Source organism: Cyrtonyx montezumae, unplaced genomic scaffold (genome assembly GCF_038088225.1).
Source record: "Cyrtonyx montezumae isolate F1298 unplaced genomic scaffold, pur_monq_1.0 scaffold_24, whole genome shotgun sequence".
Classification (NCBI taxonomy): domain Eukaryota; kingdom Metazoa; phylum Chordata; class Aves; order Galliformes; family Odontophoridae; genus Cyrtonyx; species Cyrtonyx montezumae.
The window spans coordinates 5,224,222-5,244,099 of NW_027071981.1; the positions used below are offsets into that span (position 1 = coordinate 5,224,222).

Here is a 19,878-nt window from a genome sequence, read left to right on the forward strand (position 1 = left end):
GGCAAAGTACTAACAAGCTCTGGAATTGACCGCAGGACCATAGACAACATTGTAAGTATTCGCTAAAAAGGAAACAATTATTTAAAAAACATTATTTTATACACATTAGATTTATAATTATGCTTGTTCTAACTTTGAAAGATGCATGGCACAGTAAGTATTCAGTTTTAAGGAAGTTTTCATTAAAAAAAGCTTTTTTTTTTTTAAATTAGTCTCCTCACTAACCTTGCCAAAGTAACATCAGTCAAGGATTTGAGTCCCCCCCCACAATTTACTTCAGCATAATGAATGTAGGTCAGAGCAGCAGTTCTGAATTTAACAATTGATTGAGCTCTGAATGTTTAGCTCCAATAGGCAGCGTTTTAACAGACTTTCTCTTTCCTTCCATTTTGAGAACAGTCTATAATGACTTTTCTGGTAGTTGATGAAGTATTATACCTTACTTTTTTCCACAGAAATAATGTGCTGGTTTTCATTAGGTCAGTGACAGCAAATGCAAGTTGCCATTTAATCTGCAATAAAAACTGCATGTAAAAGGACTATTAAAAGGTCAGAAATTGCAAAAGATATATTCTCTTTGATCTCAAGTCAAATGTGTGAGGATGCTACAAAAAGACAAAGTGCCTGTTAAAAATTATCAGTTTTATTTTGTGTACCTTAAGCATAAAATAGTTGGTGCTGTAAGCTGACAGAAATGTCGTTAGTAATTATTTCCACGTCATAAAATGATTATTGATTCTCTTCTTCTGAAAGCCTAGCGAAGTCATTTGGGAGAACTGAACTCTTCTTAGCAGCTATACTTATCTTTTCTTACTTCAAATTTTAGTAAAATAAACCCTACCTAAATGAGAATGCACGTTCTACCTCTGAAAGCATGCTATCTGTATATGCATGCCCACGGTAAATAAGGCACAAATTCCCACCAAACATGGTTGTTCTAGTCATCATGACAAAAAACACAGCACCATTGCACTGGCTACCAGAATCAGTTTCATACAGTTAGTACAAGCCAGACACTTACAGTCTTATAAGAGGAAGAAACTTCTACTACTCAAAGCCACAAAGAAAACCACAACTAAGAGGAAACTCTCTAATCAGGGCTTTTCACCATCTCCTTCAGCTTTAGGCCACACCACCCTCACCAATCAAGAAAACCCATTAAAGAGTCTGTAATGACCAAGATCAGAAAATTGGAGCTCTGTCACAAATAGCTTTCTGCTAAAGCACAGGTGCTCCAGCAGCAGCCCACACAGGCATCAAGAGCTGTCTAAATATCAATTAAAAATGCAGATGCAAGATGCAGAACTGCTTAAATGTGCAACTGTTAACATAGGGAAGCTAAAATTAAAGCAATAGCTTCATTAGTTTTCCATAAAGAATAAAGAGATTTATAAGACTGATAACATGAGCAGTTATCAGTCTCCTAAGGCCACTGTACCTTTTCCACTTCTCATTGATTTTTTTTCCCCACTCGTGCTCACCATGGAAATGCAGCTATCTATTACCACACAGACATCCTATCATTGTAGTATCACCCAAATGCAACACTGTGTTTAAATGTGTTGCAAGTATTTCCATTAGAAGCCTTGGCAGATTCAAAGTAATTCCTCAAGAAACTCGGCCTTCATTCCTGGAACTGCAAGGACAAACTTAACAGGTTGAAATATCTGCTCCCCAACACTTCAGCCCTTGCCCAGACAGAACTGCTATTGATACGAGAGAAAAAAAATCCCTGAATAGAATTGCAGGATTTGGCTAATTCTAAGTATAGATGCCTGCTTGACTGCTTAAGCTTCCTGGACACTCGTCTGTAAAATCCTGTTTTCCAGTGGCTTATAAAACTTCAACCATCAAAGCTGACACTTTTCACACTGGAACATCTGCTGCAGGCTGGTTTGTGCCCTCACCAGCTCGAGTTTAAAGAAAAACCATTCTTCTATTTCAACAAATGAAGCACAAGGAGTATTTTGCAGGTAAGCTATGTCTCTAGCAGGGCAGGCTTCACCTCTTCACAACCTGCTACGTGTGACAGCACTAAGCATATATTATTCTCAAAGGAAAAATAAATCTACGACTTTCAACACTGACATTGACAGCAGAGAACAAGATGATTTTTTTTTTTTTTTTGCCATTGGTGATCCTTCCTAGCAGGAGGTACTGTATCTTCCAGCTAAGAGACAGCAATTCTGCCCTCAATATTCTCTATGCTGGCATCTAAAAGTGGGAAAGGACCTAGCTGGAATAGAAAGAAATGGGCAATCTTAATTCATCCCCTTCTCCCATATGCATTATGATACATTCTTTAATTACATGATCATATATCTGTGAATAATTCACTCTACAGATTGTACTCAGGGAATGTATCAAGAGAATGCAGGGAACAAGACTTTTATCCACAGGACTCCAACTTCATTTGTTGTTCAAGCTGGATGATGAATGAGTCCTGGAATTGTAAAAGAAAAAAGACCAGTCTTCTAGCTAATGCATTTATTCATTTTAAAAACTAATTTGTTGTCTGTGTTTCTAGAGGGATGGGAGAAATATTTAAGTGTTACACTTCTCTGGAAATCTGTTCTGTTTGTCTACCTAGAAGATCATCCTTACTTCCACAGATTACTCTAAATCTGCTAGTACCCTACCATGGCTACAATATCCCACTCTCTGAGGAAAGAAACTAAAGAAAAGAGTAGAACTACACACAGTAGTATCCATGAACCTCCAAGGATTAAGAACAGACCTCTGGACTAGCAATGCAATAGCAACACCTTTTGCAGAAGCAGCAGCTTGGTTGCCAGAGTGTTCTCATCCCTCACAACCCAGCTACTGAAGTACAAAAAAAAATGAAACCGAAGAGATGTGAGGCAGAAAAATGAACCTGTTCCTTCCTTTGTTTGAGAAGAAGGTCAGATTGCAACAGCAGCAGATTTATGTTTGAGACATCTTAGTGGATTTCATTAAAATATTGTCTCTGTAGTTGTGAAGAGCAAAGAAGCAGCATCACACCAATGGCACTTCTACAACAGTAGGACTGTATGAATCAACACTATGCTCAGTTCCCAATTAAGACATTAAGTTGGGTGCGTAACAATACTGTGCATTCAGAGCTATCAGAACTGTGTAGTAATTAACTCCTAAATACAAAACTCGCCAGCAGAATAAAGCACTTCTCTTTCATATCAAACACACACTTCCACACAACTATTTGAAACAGCTCTTCTGTGAAAGTTTCAGACAAAATTGCTTTTTTCTTTTAAGATCAGGATGTGAGAATGTTTCTTTACTCCCCCATAACCAAACCCAGCAAGAACTTCACATGCAGTCACTGCTCCTTCTCATTAGCTGTTTGCTCATCCTTTAGAAGAAACAGCTTTCAGAGTTTATTTCTTCTTGTCTTTTTTTTTCTTTTTTTTTTCTTTTTTTTTTTTTTCCTATGGGCTAAATCAGGAGCTTCCTCTGCTTTCAATTTAGCTCTCCTTCCTGCCACAGGAAAATTAATAGAAAAGCAGACCAAATGCCCAGGAGGAATTGTTGAACAAGTGGCATCAGAGCTACTGAAAGAATTTCAAAAGCAACTCTTTCTGTCTGACTCCCTCTAATTTGAAAACTGCCTACGAGCCCTAGGGATGGATTAAACCTAAATGTGGTCCAGATAATCTACACATGTAGGGCCACAGTTGTACACAGAAGGATGGAAGCAAAATACTTGGGAGTATGGTTATTCCTAGAAACCAGAGGGCCTCTATTGGAATGCACAGTCAGGATCAACCAAACTATTCAATCCTGTCTTAATCCACTGCTGGTGAGCTCAGAATCTACAGCCCCCAGCTGTGCTTCTCTGATGGTCCAGGTGGTTTCAAGTAGGAAGAAACAGCTTAAAAGTGAAATAAAAAAAACAATCAGTAGCATTAGGCACCCCTTGATTGCAGCTTTCTAGTTGAAACTGAAATTTCTAAGTGGTCAGACCACTGCAGAGGCATAGCAAGCAGCTAAAGAGGCTACAAGAGAGAAAGGAGGTTTCTCAATAAGATGAACGCAGGTGGCAGACACAGACTTGAAATCAGACATCCATTTCTTTTGAAATCTACTTTTGACTGCTGCACTCAGTGTTCCCCAGGTGGCTGGGACATTTTCAATAGTTCTTCTATTAGGAAAAGAGCTACAGTAGATCAGTAGCGCAAGTTCCCAACGTAGCATTTTTTTTCCCCTTTCTCTTACAACAGCAAGTCAATGTTGTTGTGGGCAAAGAATGAAAAAGAAAAAATAAAATCACTGGTGAGCAATGAAAGCTACTATCTTAAGGAAAAAGGAACACGTATCTCAAGACAATTGTATATTCCTTTTAGAAGTTTTTGTCTGTTTGCTTCTATAGAACTTAATGTTTTCTTCCTTCTCAGTCTATACTAACCTACACAAGTATCAGGCTTAAGGAAGGGAAGCAGCCTGGATGTCTATCTGTGCAACCTGGTCTACAGAGCTGCTTTGGCAGGGAGATTGGACTACATGGCCTCTAGAGGTCCCTTCCAACCCCTAGTTCTGTGATTCTGTGATTCTATAATGGCATCTGATCAACAATATAGTATCACAACCAATGTCAACTTAAGGCTGGGACATATACATATACATATATATATATATATATAAAGATTATGTTCAGATGATCTCTGTCCAAACTTGAATACCAAAGCAGAAATCTGTGTACTGATTCATAGCATAAAGATGATGGCAGGTAAATATATTCATTTTACCACACTGAGAGAAAAAAAGAAGTATGTTTTCTTTCCTGTGTGCTTTTGTGAGCCAAGCCCTGGAGAACAAAAAGCCCATATGACTTTATGGACTACAACTACTGCCAGTAACTGCTACATTTTAGAAACAAGTAAACAAAAATGAAGCACTGGGCTAGGAGTCAGTAAAGAAACACTAGTCAAAGTGACAGCTAAACTAGATATTATATATGGCAACTACAGGAGCAGGAGTTGTGCTTAAATACCATACAAGGACTGAGGACTACAAACATGTCCTTGTTGTCCAACAACTTTCTTAAAAAAGCAGAAATACAAAAATTACTAACTTAACTAAATAAAACTTAATTAACTGTGGCTTTTTGTTTGCTTTTTTGTTGTTGTTTTTCCCCCAACTGCAAGGTCCATTAAAAGAGAAAGAAAACAGTTTAAAGTGTCCTGCATCTATGTCCACAGTATATTTACCTGGTCAAATAAGAGACACCATGTCTTGCAAGACCTGCTCTTCTCTATCCCTAAAATATCAGAGCTTTCAAGTTGAGAAAATACGTATGTTTTACAAGGCTTTAACTAAAGTAATTTATCAAACATTCGAGATATACAGTAATTTGAAAAAGATACTGACAAATAACTGTGATAATCTTGAACATGCACAATCACTTTACGCATCATTCCACCTGTGAATTGTTGTTCAGAAACATTTCTGTCAAAACAGTCTCTCAAGTTCTTCAGGACTTGCTCCTAAACCAGTGTTTTGGCATTCTAATAATCTTATTTTAGTATCTCAGCAATGAAAGTCAGGGTACTGCAAATCATTTTGCCTTAGAATATCTGAATTAAATCTGAATTAAACCTGAATTAAGTGCCCAGAAGTTGACGATTTCTGTATCTGTAGTGACATCTAGTGAAAGAAACCAGTACAGCATTTAACAGGCTTCTAGAGGAAAATAATCCATCATTTACTATGCGATTTCTGACTGAGAAAGACAGACGTGAAAAATTAACATCAACCCTTCTAAGCCCTTCTTAATATCGCCTTCTTCATGGGCTTCACAGGCCAGCTGAAGGGAGCTATACCAGGCTTAACATAGGAGGCAAATACTCATTCATACCTTTCTATGCAAAACCAGTTTGAAGTATGTACATACATTACATAACTGCTGGGGAGAGGGGGTGCTCTGAGAAAATAACCAACCTCAGAATCAGAGTTGGCAGCCCACTTGCTCCATCAGCTTTTCAAAACCAGAAAAGAAACTCAGGAACAGCATGCCTTAAACACTTCACAGACATTCAATCCTGCTTTCACTTTGCAGTGATCCCAAAGCCACGTCCCTAAAAAGTCATGCAGGAGACACAGCTTGTAAAAATGAAACAAAAACTGAAAGCATGCTGAGAATAGTACAGATGACAAACAGAAGTTACGCAATAACAAATAAGATTTGCTTAAATGAACTACAGACTTAGGTTAGGCACAGCCAAAATTACACATTCTAACCAAACTGTAACACCAACATGACTAACTAGCAACAATTTTACAAAAATTATTCACTTACGGCACTGTGAAAAATCCTTAACAAGTGTTATTCCTGCCAAACATACAAATAAACACATATGCCAAAGCTGAAAATGAACAGTTTTAAATACAGCATCACGCATACATCAGTTTGTACATAAATGCACACCATTCCTGTAAGTTGTTTTTTTGTTGTTTTTTTTCCATAGGTCTCTAAGAGAATCATTTTAGGACCTGTATTTCAGAGGCACACATCCAAGAAGTCTCGGTCACGTTCACATTCTGAGGGCAGGATTAAATCATACACTTGTGTCCTTCTTGAAAACTTCCATAACATACAATCTTCCTGTACCTACTAGTAAAATAATTGAGGTGATATGATTGATCACAAATATCCATTGCTTTTGTTGTAATTTTTATATACACACACTCTCTCACATCTGTGTAGAATGAATAAATATTCAATATATACTCAACTGTTCATTAGTTCTCTAGGACAACTATGTTATGCATTACACTCCAAATGCTGATTTTACTGGTTGCAAAAGTACTTAAAGGGTCAAGTGTTATAATTACTGAAGCACACTATATGTCATGAACTACTGTTAACCAATGACGCTAAAGTTCTTTAAAAAAAAAAATAAGCAAAAATCTTACGAGTTTGTTCTTCAAGAACCCAAAACATCTCCAGTTTGTAACCAAGAGCATTTAGCAGACTGGAGCATTTAATGTCTAAAGTTACAGACATTAATTGAGAGCCCTTTCCACTTGAGGACTGAGCATGTTCAGACAAGGGAGAAGTCCTTCAATCAGTGTTCTATCCCCACCTGCTGCCTCTCTCATTCTAAGATTCACTACAGAGAAAGGTGGAGCTGAGAAAGATGTCAGTGAAGATAAAGATGAGCAGATGTATTAAGTCAGAACAGAAGATTTAGGTTCACACGACTAAATTGCTGAAGTGAGCAAAGCACAGAAATAAGATATGGAGTTACTGGAGGCCAATTCAAGGAAAAGGAAAGAATGCAGAAAACAAACGTACAAAGGGCAAAGTGCTGAGGTAGAATTCAAAACAAGTGAGAAAAGGATCCCAAGCAGTCAAGGTTAATGTAAACTAACAAAATGGCATAAAACAGGAAATGGTGATGTATGTCTAGCCTTATAGCCAAGAGAATGGAGATAAATGTGTTTAAATATCACCCAGCAGCTGGGGTTAAAAAATATATATTATCTGAATGTGCAAGTGCCAACTAATGTGGAATTTATATAGCACACAATGGACTGCTCTTGATAGCGTTTACTTCAGCATGTAAGCCAACATGGAAAGGAAATGATTAAAGACAAAATCTATTAGCTTCTGCCACCCCAATCCACTCTTTACCCCAAGGAACACAACTTTTCATTTCCCAATGCCTTTTGCTGGATGTAGCCGCAATTCCTAAAGAACTTTGGTTTAGATGAGCATGTGTACCACAGTAAGTGTTTTAACATTAGTCAGTAATCACTCATTATGGCAATGTAAGAGTGTTCTTATCTCCTTCAAAAAGCAGTGTGCAGTTAAAATATGAATTCAGTAAATAAATAAGTAAAAACCTACAAACAACAGTAGATGTTAATGCTTGGCAATGGAAATAATTAGCAACAGTTTCCTTAAGTAGGTAAGAAAACCACTTGTTAAAGCCGTAAAAATGTACTATTAACTAATATACACCCCAAAGAGTATGAAAAAGAAAAAACATTAAAATTAAATAAGCAGCAATCAATAACATATTTATACAATGCAGTCAAGTACTGTAGCAGAATTACTGCTATTGATAGAAGTGAGGCTGTGTCACTCAGTCTAAGTGGACAAAGCCAGAAGCAGCAGTTACTACTTAAAATACTGATCATGAGAATTAGACATACACACAGGAAAGATCTCTGTCCTTTCAAAGACTCTGGGAAGATCCATCTCTCCGTTCTCTAACATCAGACCAGCTCTCCTACACAACGCTATTGATACAAGTAGCATCAAACAACACAATAATGAAATAAAACACAACTCTAAATCCACTTCAACATATAGAAACAAATAAGTGGAAGAGCATCTAAATAACACTAGGGAAGAATAACACACATCAAAGAAAGAAAAAACCAACAAGTATTACAGCAATCTCTCCACAAACATTAAGAAAGCGGAGAAATTTAAAAGAAAGCAAGGAAAGAGCAGTAGAGATTTATATAAAGGAGTACATGGTTTAAACATTAATATAAAAGCTGCTGAAGGTTACAGAAAGCAGTTGGAACATGCACATAGGACTGCAAAAAGTAAGATGCCAGTAAAAGATCTCTAGGATCCACAACACATGCAGTCATATATAGCAGCCACATCTAATGAAGCTTTGCACCAATTAAAGCCTCAGAGAAAGAAAAACTGGAAGTCGGATAGGCCACCTTAACATCATAGAAACCTTCCAATGGAATCACAGATCCCAGCACTGATCTTTCATAGAACAACAGAAAAAGGTCTACACTAACGAGCAAGCAGTTTTAATTCCCTCCTCCTCATTTTCAGTTAAGAATATTAACAGGAAGAAGAAAAAAAAAAGAACAAAGATTCAATGAGAGCAAGAATCAAAATCCTGGATTTAACGAAGTGCTGAGGTTGCAAGACACGTGAAAAAAGAGAAGTGATGTACAGAAGCTCTGTTTTGCATGATGCAATTCTTGTGAGAGCTGATGATGTTTGAGGAAACAGCCCAGAGTCTATGGCCTTCAACTCAACACCACCACTTTGCTTTTCAGTGCAGCATTTTACACAGTGCTAAGCATAATTCTCCCTATTTACTAAACACAACATCCCACCTTCAATTAGAAAGAGGAATAAAGGCTAGAATCCACTACCGGGTTAGTAAGGTTGGACTGTCATACTGTATTACAGTGAGGAGATGAAGGATGAAAATAATCACCATCAAAAACGCTTGTCCCTTCAGACAGATATGAATTCCAAGTAGCTGCCATGGTACAGTAACAGATACTTCATGCAAGTTAGCATAAGTTTAAAACCTCTTCTAAGCCCCATTTAAAAATGTAGGCAGTGTCTTAATCTTCGCATTATGATAGCAGGAGGATTTTGGTTTTAGATGTCATTTGGCAGTAGGTCAGACTCCATACGAACCCTGACAGTCTCTCTACAAAAAGAGATTCATCCAAACACATGGAAGAAAGAGTACACTATCACCACTACCACCACCACTCCAGTATGTGTCCAAGTCAGTCTGCAGGACCATAAACAACGTTCACAGCTGATACAAGCATTCAGCCATACAGATCCAGCACAAGGTGAAATAAGGAAGAATACTGGGATCTATATGTTAGCTGTACGTGTGGCACTGTACTGACAGAAATAATTTAAGCTGACATATATTTTTTAATCAAAAACTTGCCTTCTCACAGTATTCTTTCTTCCTATCTGACAGAATTTCCCATTCTGTTTTATTATTTTCAAGGTAGCATTTAGCTGTTGCTGGTAACATGTAAAGCAAGGTTCAAAGCAACTCTGAAGTGTGAACAAGTTGGAGGAATTTCAACAACTTTTTCAACTTCTGAACAATCACGAAGAGATTAGAAAAGAATGAATTCAGCACTATAGTTTGTCCTAGTGTAGTTCTGGGAAAAAAAAAGTTAAATACTCAGAAGTTTTGACTGAGTGACAACAAACAAACCTCACCTGCTCAAGCACAGATCAAACAATCTTTCAATAAACGTATCCCAGATAGAATTAACATTTAACCAAGCTCAAATCACACAGCCAAGGAACAACACACAGTCAAGAAATTACCAGACTCCTCTGCACAGCCAGCAGCAATCTCCTGCAAACCGTACTTATTTACTCAGGGGAAGAAGATAAAGAGAAGCAGCTTCTAAAGACAAACGTGACAGCCTAAGGTCCTTAATGAACAATGTTCTGAAAGCTACTGGTGAATGGCATGGAAAAGTTGCAGATGTGACTGCAATGATGTGAGCACAGTATTATTTCTAAAAGGGCACCAAAACCTTCAAGTTTTAGAAGTCATCTGTATAACCTGTGCATGCAAGAAGTGGTACATATATAAAGAAATAAAAAAAGCCAGGGAAGGAGTTCAGCACAAGAAATATCACTTACTCTGCTTTAAAATCTGCTTTCCCTATCAGGCCTGGCAAGCCTCCAAACAGCCCCTCCCCACTCATATGCTGGCAGTGATCTCCAGATTTGTTAAACAAGAAGTGGAAGAAAAATGCAGATAGCCTCAGTAATATGCTGTAAAATAGAGCAGGAAAAACCAGGAATTCTTTTGCAGATTTTCATTTTTTTTCAGGGCCAAGAAAGTCTTAACTGCCTTTAACCCAAAAGCGAAATATGCTAAAATAATAAGCTCCAATGGCAGCATACAGAAGAGCAAAACATAGAAGCTGGATAAATTAAACTAACAAAAGCTCAGTATCAGAAGGGCAGAATTACAGCTTCTGTGTTGTTAAAGCTTTTATATTTGTCTGTTTAACAAATAGGGCTCTCCCTTGTTTGAGTTGTTCAATTAAAAAATCAACACTTCATACAACCCTGCAATTTCTATGGAAGAATCAGTACATTTCCAACGTTGAGCTATGAGACTTTCCACAGGCTAACTACAGCACATTCACTTCACAGCTAAATTTACCAATTCTCTATGTAGAACTCATCAATTCTCACCAAACTCTCCAACCCACACCTGAGAAAAGAGACAACTAATAGTTCTATATATAAAGTGTATCTGTATAGACGCTTCAAAATAACAAAACAGAGGAATAATGTTAAACTGGACCTAAAATATCTGAGGGATATGCAAACGGTAATTCCCAGTTCAGTATCTGGACAGACATTAAACAACCCATTCTGCCGTGCCATCTGCTAGACAGTTTCCAGTCCTGCTCTGTTCTCCAAGCTCTTTGTGCTTTATTTTTAAGCACAGACTCATTTGACTTATTTGCAAGTCAGATAAAAGACACAGAGATGAACTTAAAAAAAATAATAATAACACAGTTAAAAAGCAGCACGCAGCAAAAATCACCTACAAAAACAAGTCTCAGATTAGTGATAAGGAGAACCCTACATGCTTGCTTGTACTGCACTTTGAATAAGTGTGTCCTCAGCACACACAGCAAGTCATGAAAGCTTATGGTTTGTTTTCCAAATTTTTATTTAACAGAATAGTTACAACAGTTGGCAAAAAAATCAGTGCGTTTTGTGGCAACCAAACTGTGGGAATGGGTCTTCTGTGTGCATTCATATAGAATCATGAAGTAGCTCATTAGAACATCACCTAAGAATAATATCTTCAAGAGCCACAAGCCGACATAAAATCCTACCAGAACAACTGGACAGTAGAGAGGCAAAGATATATGCAGCTAACGTAAGCATCTCAGTCCCCATCATGCAAAAAACACAGTATGGAAGTCACCAAGCTGCCCTCTGGGATCTGTTCTAAACTGCAAAATGCAAGAGAGCACTGTGTGGATTTAACTGCTTCAGAAGTACTTTGGAGTCATATAACAACTGCACTCAAGCCAGCTTATATGAATGAGCTGCAAAAATCCCAGTGCTCTGGGATTCAGCTCAGATCCATCTGTTCTGTTTGATAGAGACCTACTGGAGGACATTCAACTGAAAGCTGTTCTTCCAACTTTAAGAGCTACTTCTGACTGAAACAAACCTGAAGGCCAATGGAAAAACCCATATCCTCCATGCAATGCATTCACTGAGATAGGATCCACAAGAGGTGGTTATTTGCAGGTACTGATGCAACACAAACACCAAGAAGATGAGGGAGCCACTTGCCCTTGACCTAAGCTGCGTTTCTTTGCAGTAAAATGGAAACATTCAATATGGTAAAGAAGGAAAAACTCTAAGATAAGTTCAAATGCAACACTGAAAATGAATGTATTTGCCTTACTTTCAGAATATTCTGCGTTTCATTCCACTTGTTTGTCCATTCTTTGGTCAGCTCTTGTACCTACAGAAGAGAACAAATACCTGAGAAATCACGTCTTCTAAAGTCTGTGATAATTAATTCTTAGACAAGTATGAAACCTTTGTGCAATGCTTTGTAAAGATCAGTACTTAAATATTTAAAAGAGAACTACTGCCCCTCCAGTAGGTGACTAAACCAAGACAGCTTCTTCCCTTCATCTGAGCTAGACATACTCTGGTCAAAACTGACTACAGCAATCCCAGAGTAAGGCGTGCAGAAGCAGCAGCAGGCAGTGATTGTGAGAGAATAAGAGCTAAGTTTGCTGCAACACAGAAATCACTCAGCTGAAATCAGCACTAGGCAAGGGTCTGCTTGCAAAGGCATTACAAACAGGGACAGCACTGCATATCAACACAGAAGTGCTGTCCTGCCTTCCTCACTCATTAAGCTGCCCATCTCTTAGAGCTACTTATACGCACCAGAAAAGGCTCCTTTCATTTCAAATCCCTTCATGCTTTTTAGAAAGCACTGTATAGAAAGCAATTCAGGCAGGCTGACCTAAAAGCTCTGGCTGACTTGGAATCATCACACTACATCTAAGTTGCATATGTGTACAAGTGTACACACACACATGCATGCTTGTATTGAAATCACCAGATTTCTGCACAGGAATTAAATACAGCGACTTAAAAACATACATAATCATTTATTATTTAAAACTACTTCATAGTGCAGAATGATGAAAGTCACTATGGCTATGTCCCTTTATTACCTTATATAACAGTTTGCTGTAAGTAAAAAAATGTCTTTGCAGTCACTGCAAACATCTCCCCATTTGCAACCAGCAGCACTACACTGCAGCTAGCTGTCTGCAGTTCAAACACAAATGGATGAAGAAGAACTACATAAATTTATCTCATTTCTACCTCACAATTTCAGAGAAAAGTAAATACATTTTTCAATGCATCATCAGCGTTGGTGGTCAGAATGTTAAAGCAAGAAAAGAAACCTGAAAAGACTGAGGAGAACTATTAAGAAGTCTATTCACCATATATGAACAACCTTTCAAAAACTTTTCTTATATAAAGACAGGTCAACTCATTAAAGCTACCATATATGCTTCACACAAAATAAATATGGTGATGAAGTCTTTAGCTCTGTGTAAGCAAATTAATTATTGCATTCATTTAAGTATTAGAAAAAAGCTACAACCACTGCATTACCTACTTAGATTTTTCAGTCATCATGTCTGTAGGAATTAGGTTAAATAGTAATCAAGTAACCTTCTAATGAGGTTGAGAAAAGATAGTAAAACATGCTCGGTGTGCTTTCCACGCAGAGAGCAACACTCCTGAGCAGGACAAGCAGTGACTACTGCCAAAGTACATTAATTAGTGTGTATACAGCAGCTCTTATTGCTCACTACTCCTAGGTAAAAGCTTTGTTTGTGCACAAAAATAAAAGCACGTTCCAAATGTTTTAAAAGCTCTGTTCCAATATGAGAAATACATTTACAGCTGAGGGCACATATCAGTGCTTTGCAGGTTGCACTTAAAGCATACAGCCCAACACAACGGGATTCCTGCACATACCACAGAGCTGTAAAATACATTCCTAGCAGAAATGTGCCTTATGGATGAGTACAAAGTGTATTTTGTAGCTATGGCTCATACTAATATACTTTGTTTTTCAGTGGCTTTTTATTTGTAATGATTAACAGTAGCTTTAAGAATACTGAAGCAGATAGAAGAGTGATAGACTAAAGAACAAATTAAAGAAATGAGAATACTGTTATACTCAAATACTCATACATTCAAAAGATCTCAGCTATCTGTGAATTCTCAGCTCCTACACTGGGACGGATCATTGTAAGAGTTTGGTGCATGACACACTATGCAGTACATGCACACAGCCCTTAGACTCCTCCAACAGAAGGCAAATGTTAGGTAAGCATATTTGTACGTATCCATTCCAAATTTAAAGAATCAAAATGCTCTGAAAAGCAAAACTTAAATACAAATTGTGGACTACTTGAAAACACAAGCAAAACCACCATTTACCCAGAAATCGTTTACTATATTTTCTATGCACCGAATGCTTTGTCACACTGATTTGGTAACATAATTCAATGAGTTTTCCCTCAATAAATATTCTCATTAGTTAAATATCAAAGATGCATACTTAGCTTTTAGTTCTAATCTATTATTTTATATTAGTCAGACAACAAAGGCACAAGTTCACATATACTTAATAAAGCTAGGAAATGGTGTTTGGTGAGAGAAAATCAAGTCATGTTTGTAAAAATAAAAGGCTATCAGTTGCACCGAGAGCCCTTTACTTCATTTATTTATTTTTAAATTGATTTATGAAATAACTCACCCTTGCTTCATTCTGCTGAAGCTTTTCTTCCATACTTAAAGCTGTTGGAGAATCCAGGAGAGCAATCTATAATTGTAAAAAATAAATAATATCGAGTTAATAGAAGAAGAAATAAAAAAGACAGTTCTGACAAAATCAAATGAAAGAAATTAACTGTTCACATTCTTTGATCATTTAGTATGAAACACTTTACACTCCAACATATTTCATTTTACCTTAAAACAATGTAAACTCTCCAAGTAACTAAAGTGCAGATATTCTCAATACAAATCATCAGTTCGGGAGCATTATTTCATTCCCTCTCCTCTCTATATGTATTGTCACAAACATGCCCACACAGAAACCAGACAAGATTATAACACACAGTTCCCCAAATTCAACTCTATATTCCTGATGAACATGAAAAGCTATCATGAATCAACACTTAACAACTTTGCTGTATGACATATCCATACTGCCTATCTGTAATTAAAAACTGTATATAAGATAACAGGCATTAGAAAAGGAAAATTACTCTGCACACACAAGCAGTGCTTGTTGTTACATGACCTCACACACTGAATCCAGCACTGCATTTTGGTAACCATTCTGTGACCTACAGAAGCATTTGCAATACAGTATTCTGGGAATATAAAGGAAGTTCACAGAAGAAATTACAGAGGGATTTATATTCTATTGTGCATACATAACACCACTTGCTGTTTTACCAACCATCACAAATTCAATTAACTTAAGCAAATTCTCTATTGTCTCCCATACAGCCATCTATCACATCCTACAGACAAACCAGATTTCTTTTCTGATATCCACAGTTTTACAAACTGGAATTAGGACAAAGCATTACATCTACCAAGGGGTCTGTGCTATATCTACCTCGCTAACATATTTAAAAGTGATCAGACAAGCCAGGGAAGAGACGCTCTTTTTTTCTTCCCCCCCTAAAGAATACAAGAGAAGTACAAAAATTTAGCCCCAAGAGGAGCTTCCTAATTGTTTGTAACCGAGCAGAGCTCAGCTTCAGTCATCCACAGTACCTATTACTGATTCATACCAAGGCCCCATTCCCTTTTTCAGCCAATGTTTCATAGCATGAATTAGCTGAAGCACTGAACTTACATAAATCAAAGGACTATGATGAAGTGACATCTCACATCGCACAGTCTATCTAAAATAAAATTAGGTGGTCCTAAAGATAAATCTAGAGTATCCTTTCAGATGTCTTCCAAAATCATATTTGCTTAGGCAATAAATCCAGCAGCCCCAAGTGGCATTATATAGAAAAGATGCATGGCCTGAGCAATTGTACATTCCTTATGGTTAGCTCAGTTTCACCACCCTGAAAACAGAGAAGCTTAACCAAGCTGTCAGCAAATGTTTAGAGTGGCCAACACTGAGAAAAGAAGGAAAAATAGCACTAAGCAAAGCAGTAATTCTGCAGGTCGATACAGGTGGGGAGGGAGGGGACACAGCAAAGTGTGTTTGTTGTTTTTCTAAAGCAAGCCAGCTATCTGTACCATTAAAATATTTCCACAGAAACCATGCTTCATTCTGTACAGCCCCATCAGTAAGCCAAATATACTGGGCTACTGTCTCTAGCATGAAGCAGCTTTGCACTGGGCAGGGTGGTTCTGGCAATAACTACTATTGTTATGAAGTCTCAACTCTGATCAATCCCAGTTTCTTAGTCTTCTGGCTCATCAAATTGAGTTTGGTGACAGCACCAGAACTGCAAGTCTGAATGGCATACTTCAGAATGAAACCCCTGGAGGTGTTCAGGAAACAAGCAGATGTTGCACTAAGGGAAGAAGGTTTAGTGGGAAATATTGGTGGTAGGTGGACAGCTGGACATGTGTACATCCCAGACAGCATATTTTACTGATGCTGTTACTCATGTTTGTATTACAACAGTTCTCCAGTTGTGCCTGGAACTTTGGAGAACTCCTGGAAATGAGTATCACACAAGAATATCACATAGAGCTACAATTCTCAGCAGTTCCCCTTTCTCAGACATAAATCTAACCAGAAGACTTTTCAGTCTGTTTCAGTAATAAGTATAAACCTTTTCTTCCATCACCACTGAAAGCATGTGTGCATGTTTTACATACTCTCTAATGTACGGTGTAGTCCCACACAAAAAAAGCCCACGTTACTCAGACCCACATCAATATAAAACTGCAGGAACTTGGTCATGTTAATACTTCATGCCTTCTGCTACTTATGATAGTCCAGATGAAGCTCTTCTTCAGTCCATCAGGCCAGCCACAGCACATACATTACTGTTCAGTCTCCTTGTGCTGAGGTGAGTACCTGCTTCCCAGCAAACTGCAATCAGTGCCTGATTACATTAAGAGAAAGCTAAAAGCTTTAGATTGATAATTTTTCCCCCTCTTGTTAAAAGAGGTAATCTACTGGCCATGTGGAAACTGATTCAATCAGTAAAATAATATTCATTCATAGCCTCATAGAGCTTGTTTACTCAAATCAATATAATGAAAGATAATTATCTCATTACATTCTAGAAATAGATGTTATAACTCAAGGAAAATTACACATAAATTTCAAGTAAAGCTAACCTGATTCCCTTGAGCAAGCAGGGCTTTTAATCGGGCTATTTCAGCTCTCAGCTCACGGATCAGTTTGACGTTAGGATCTTCATTAATAGTAGGCTTGTTGATGATGTTTTTGGCTCTATTTGCATAGCGAAGTGTACTTAAAGTTTCTCCATAATTGACATCAGCAGGTGAAATAGCTGAGGAGACAAAATCAGAAGGAGTTTATCCAGTACCATATGTTTCATTTAGTAAAGCTAGTTTACATGTTAAGACTGATAAAGTTAACATGGATGAAGAGACAGAAATACATAACCACTACGATAACAATTTGTTGCAGTTCTTCATTTTGTTCTATTGCCTTCATGGCACCATGTAATTTAAATAATTAGGTCCAGCAATCAAGAGTTGTAAAGCAATCTTTCTGTCAATATATATAACATTTACAACTCAATGGTAAGCATAAATATCCTGCATAAATACTTTACAAGTTCCTGTGAATTTCTACATGAACAGTGGGAAACCATCAAGCATTTTATAGAGGATCAATGTAGTAATTCAATGGAAAAGTCATTTCAGGTAGAAACACAGTACTTTCGCTCCAAGTTTTGGAAGTAAATTAATTTGCTTAAATAGTATTTAAACAAAAAGTAGATAGGAAGAACAAACAAAAGCAGAGCTTCTACCACCCATTTACAAATCTATCTGTTCTGCTGAGCTGCAGGTGTCTGGCAGCAAGCAGAACATTACGTATCTGAAGCACCAAGACAAATAAGTACTGTTTTTATGGGTAACTCAGCAAGGAGATGCAATGGATTTTTAATGAAGGTGCTGATGGTATGTTTCAGCTAATTTTCCTGACAATATGTAAGATGTCTAAATTAAAAAGAGACCATCATTCAGAAACAAGGGACCAGAAGTCTTCTTAATGATCCAAATGAATAAGAAACCCAAAGAACCAGACAACGAAAACTCCTGAAAAAATAATTAAGCAAGCATAATATTCTGGCCTTCCTCATTTTCCCAACAATACTAAATATTCTTTCAGTGGTCAAGACTGCTCGAGCTAGGGGAGATGCTCTAGGCACAAGACTATACTTCTGGCTCACACCACTTGCTTCCCTGCTTTATTTACTGCCTCCCTCCCACTACTCAATGATTCTCTTTCTGGATGGAAGCTGCAGTATTTTGTAGAAACGTGACATATCAGAACCAGACACATTTTTATAAGAGCCCTTCCTAGAGTCTGAGATGACCTTCCTGCTTTTTTGCATTGAGTGTTTAGTTATAGAAAAGGTACACCAAGCATATCTGGACAGCCTGCCAGGCTCTGTTAGGCAATTCAGCCACATTATCAGTAGAGATACTGTTGGAGAAGAGATCAACCATCAGGGCTGTGCGTAGCAGATGCATCGTTAATAGATGGAAAAGCAGCTGAAAAAGCAGCTATGCACTATAATCATTAGTAAAGGCACTGAAAGCTCACTGGGTTTTTAAAGCCTCTTCTCCCCCACCCTCTCCAGAATACATCAAGTTACTCAACCACGTACTGTAAGAAAGCATCAAGAAAAATGTTAGCACAGTGTTAGTTGAACAGCCAGAAGAACAAAGCAGAATCTGGTCCAAGATCATCTTTTGATAACTGTGAGCAGTCTCAGGAAAGAAAATGGCACCATTTCCAGAAATATCCCCAAAATCTTGCAGTATAAGGAAGCAGAGAATCCAATCACAGCAAAGCAACTGAAGAAACAGAATTTAGTTCAATGCATTTTACAATCTCAACTTCCCTCCCCAGCCATTTCTCAAATGAGGAGTCCATCAAGAAAACTGCACCACAGCTGAACTGGGGAGGTTTATTCTCTTCACACTTGCATTTCTGACATCCAAAATCCGCCCCCCCTCTTCTCAAATAGTACTTCTTAGTTGTTTAAATAGTTAGGGGTTTTTTTTGCTGGTTTTTTTGGTATGTTTTTTGTTAATGGGATTCCCATCCCAATCTGTTGAAAAACCTGCAATATATGCCATAGATGTTTTTTTTAAATCAAGTGATCCTTAAAGATCTTCCTACAGGTAAAAAGAAAGCTGTAAGAGAAGTTTGTAGGATGACTGATCATGAACAATTAAAACCATACCAAGTTAAAACACTGTACTCAGAAAGTAAGTTAACAAAAAATGACATTCTCATCCACTGAATGTCACAATAGACCAGGCAGTTTCTGCCACTAACTCTACAGAAACAAGGACTTGGGAAAGTAAACTGATTCACACATTGACTAAATGCACAAAACCTTTTTTTTAAAACAAAACTGGGGATGAAAGCCTGCAGCCTGAAGATATTATCTGAAAATTAGCTGGTCAGATTAGCTTATCATTATACTCTGCATGTGTTATAGACTAATACAGCAGTGAGCTCAGTGTCAGAGCAGATGCAGATGATTAGGCACATACATTTGGATGACCAATACATGCAATCTGAATGCCTTGTTACGTTTGTGACCAAACAATGAGTGATACATGCATCCAGAAAGAGATCACAGAATCCTTAAAGATCTGCATATGTTTTCATATGAAATTCTCCAGTTCTGGACACATAGAACTGCCATTGTTCATGACATTATTGAAAAAATTAGACAGTCCCCATATACATAATGAGAGCACACACAGTTGTGCTGATTCAAGAGATGTTCTGTGACAGGGTAGGTAAAGGCAGTGTTAATAGAGAACTCACAAGG

At 37.6% G+C, this 19,878-nt stretch overlaps 1 protein-coding gene across 5 annotated transcripts in view; it reads right to left on the reverse strand.

The window, feature by feature from the left end:
* The window catches only part of KIF16B (kinesin family member 16B), a 134,125-nt gene that overhangs the window by 90,414 nt on the left and 23,833 nt on the right, over positions 1-19,878 (reverse strand). For all 5 annotated transcript variants that reach the window (XM_065739534.1, XM_065739533.1, XM_065739535.1 and 2 more), the window contains exons 10-12: positions 17,171-17,346; positions 14,598-14,663; positions 12,201-12,260 (exon numbers count right to left, since the gene is read on the reverse strand). In XM_065739534.1, the coding sequence (XP_065595606.1) occupies positions 12,201-12,260; positions 14,598-14,663; positions 17,171-17,346 (302 nt within the window). The remainder of the gene's footprint in view (positions 1-12,200; positions 12,261-14,597; positions 14,664-17,170; positions 17,347-19,878) is intronic.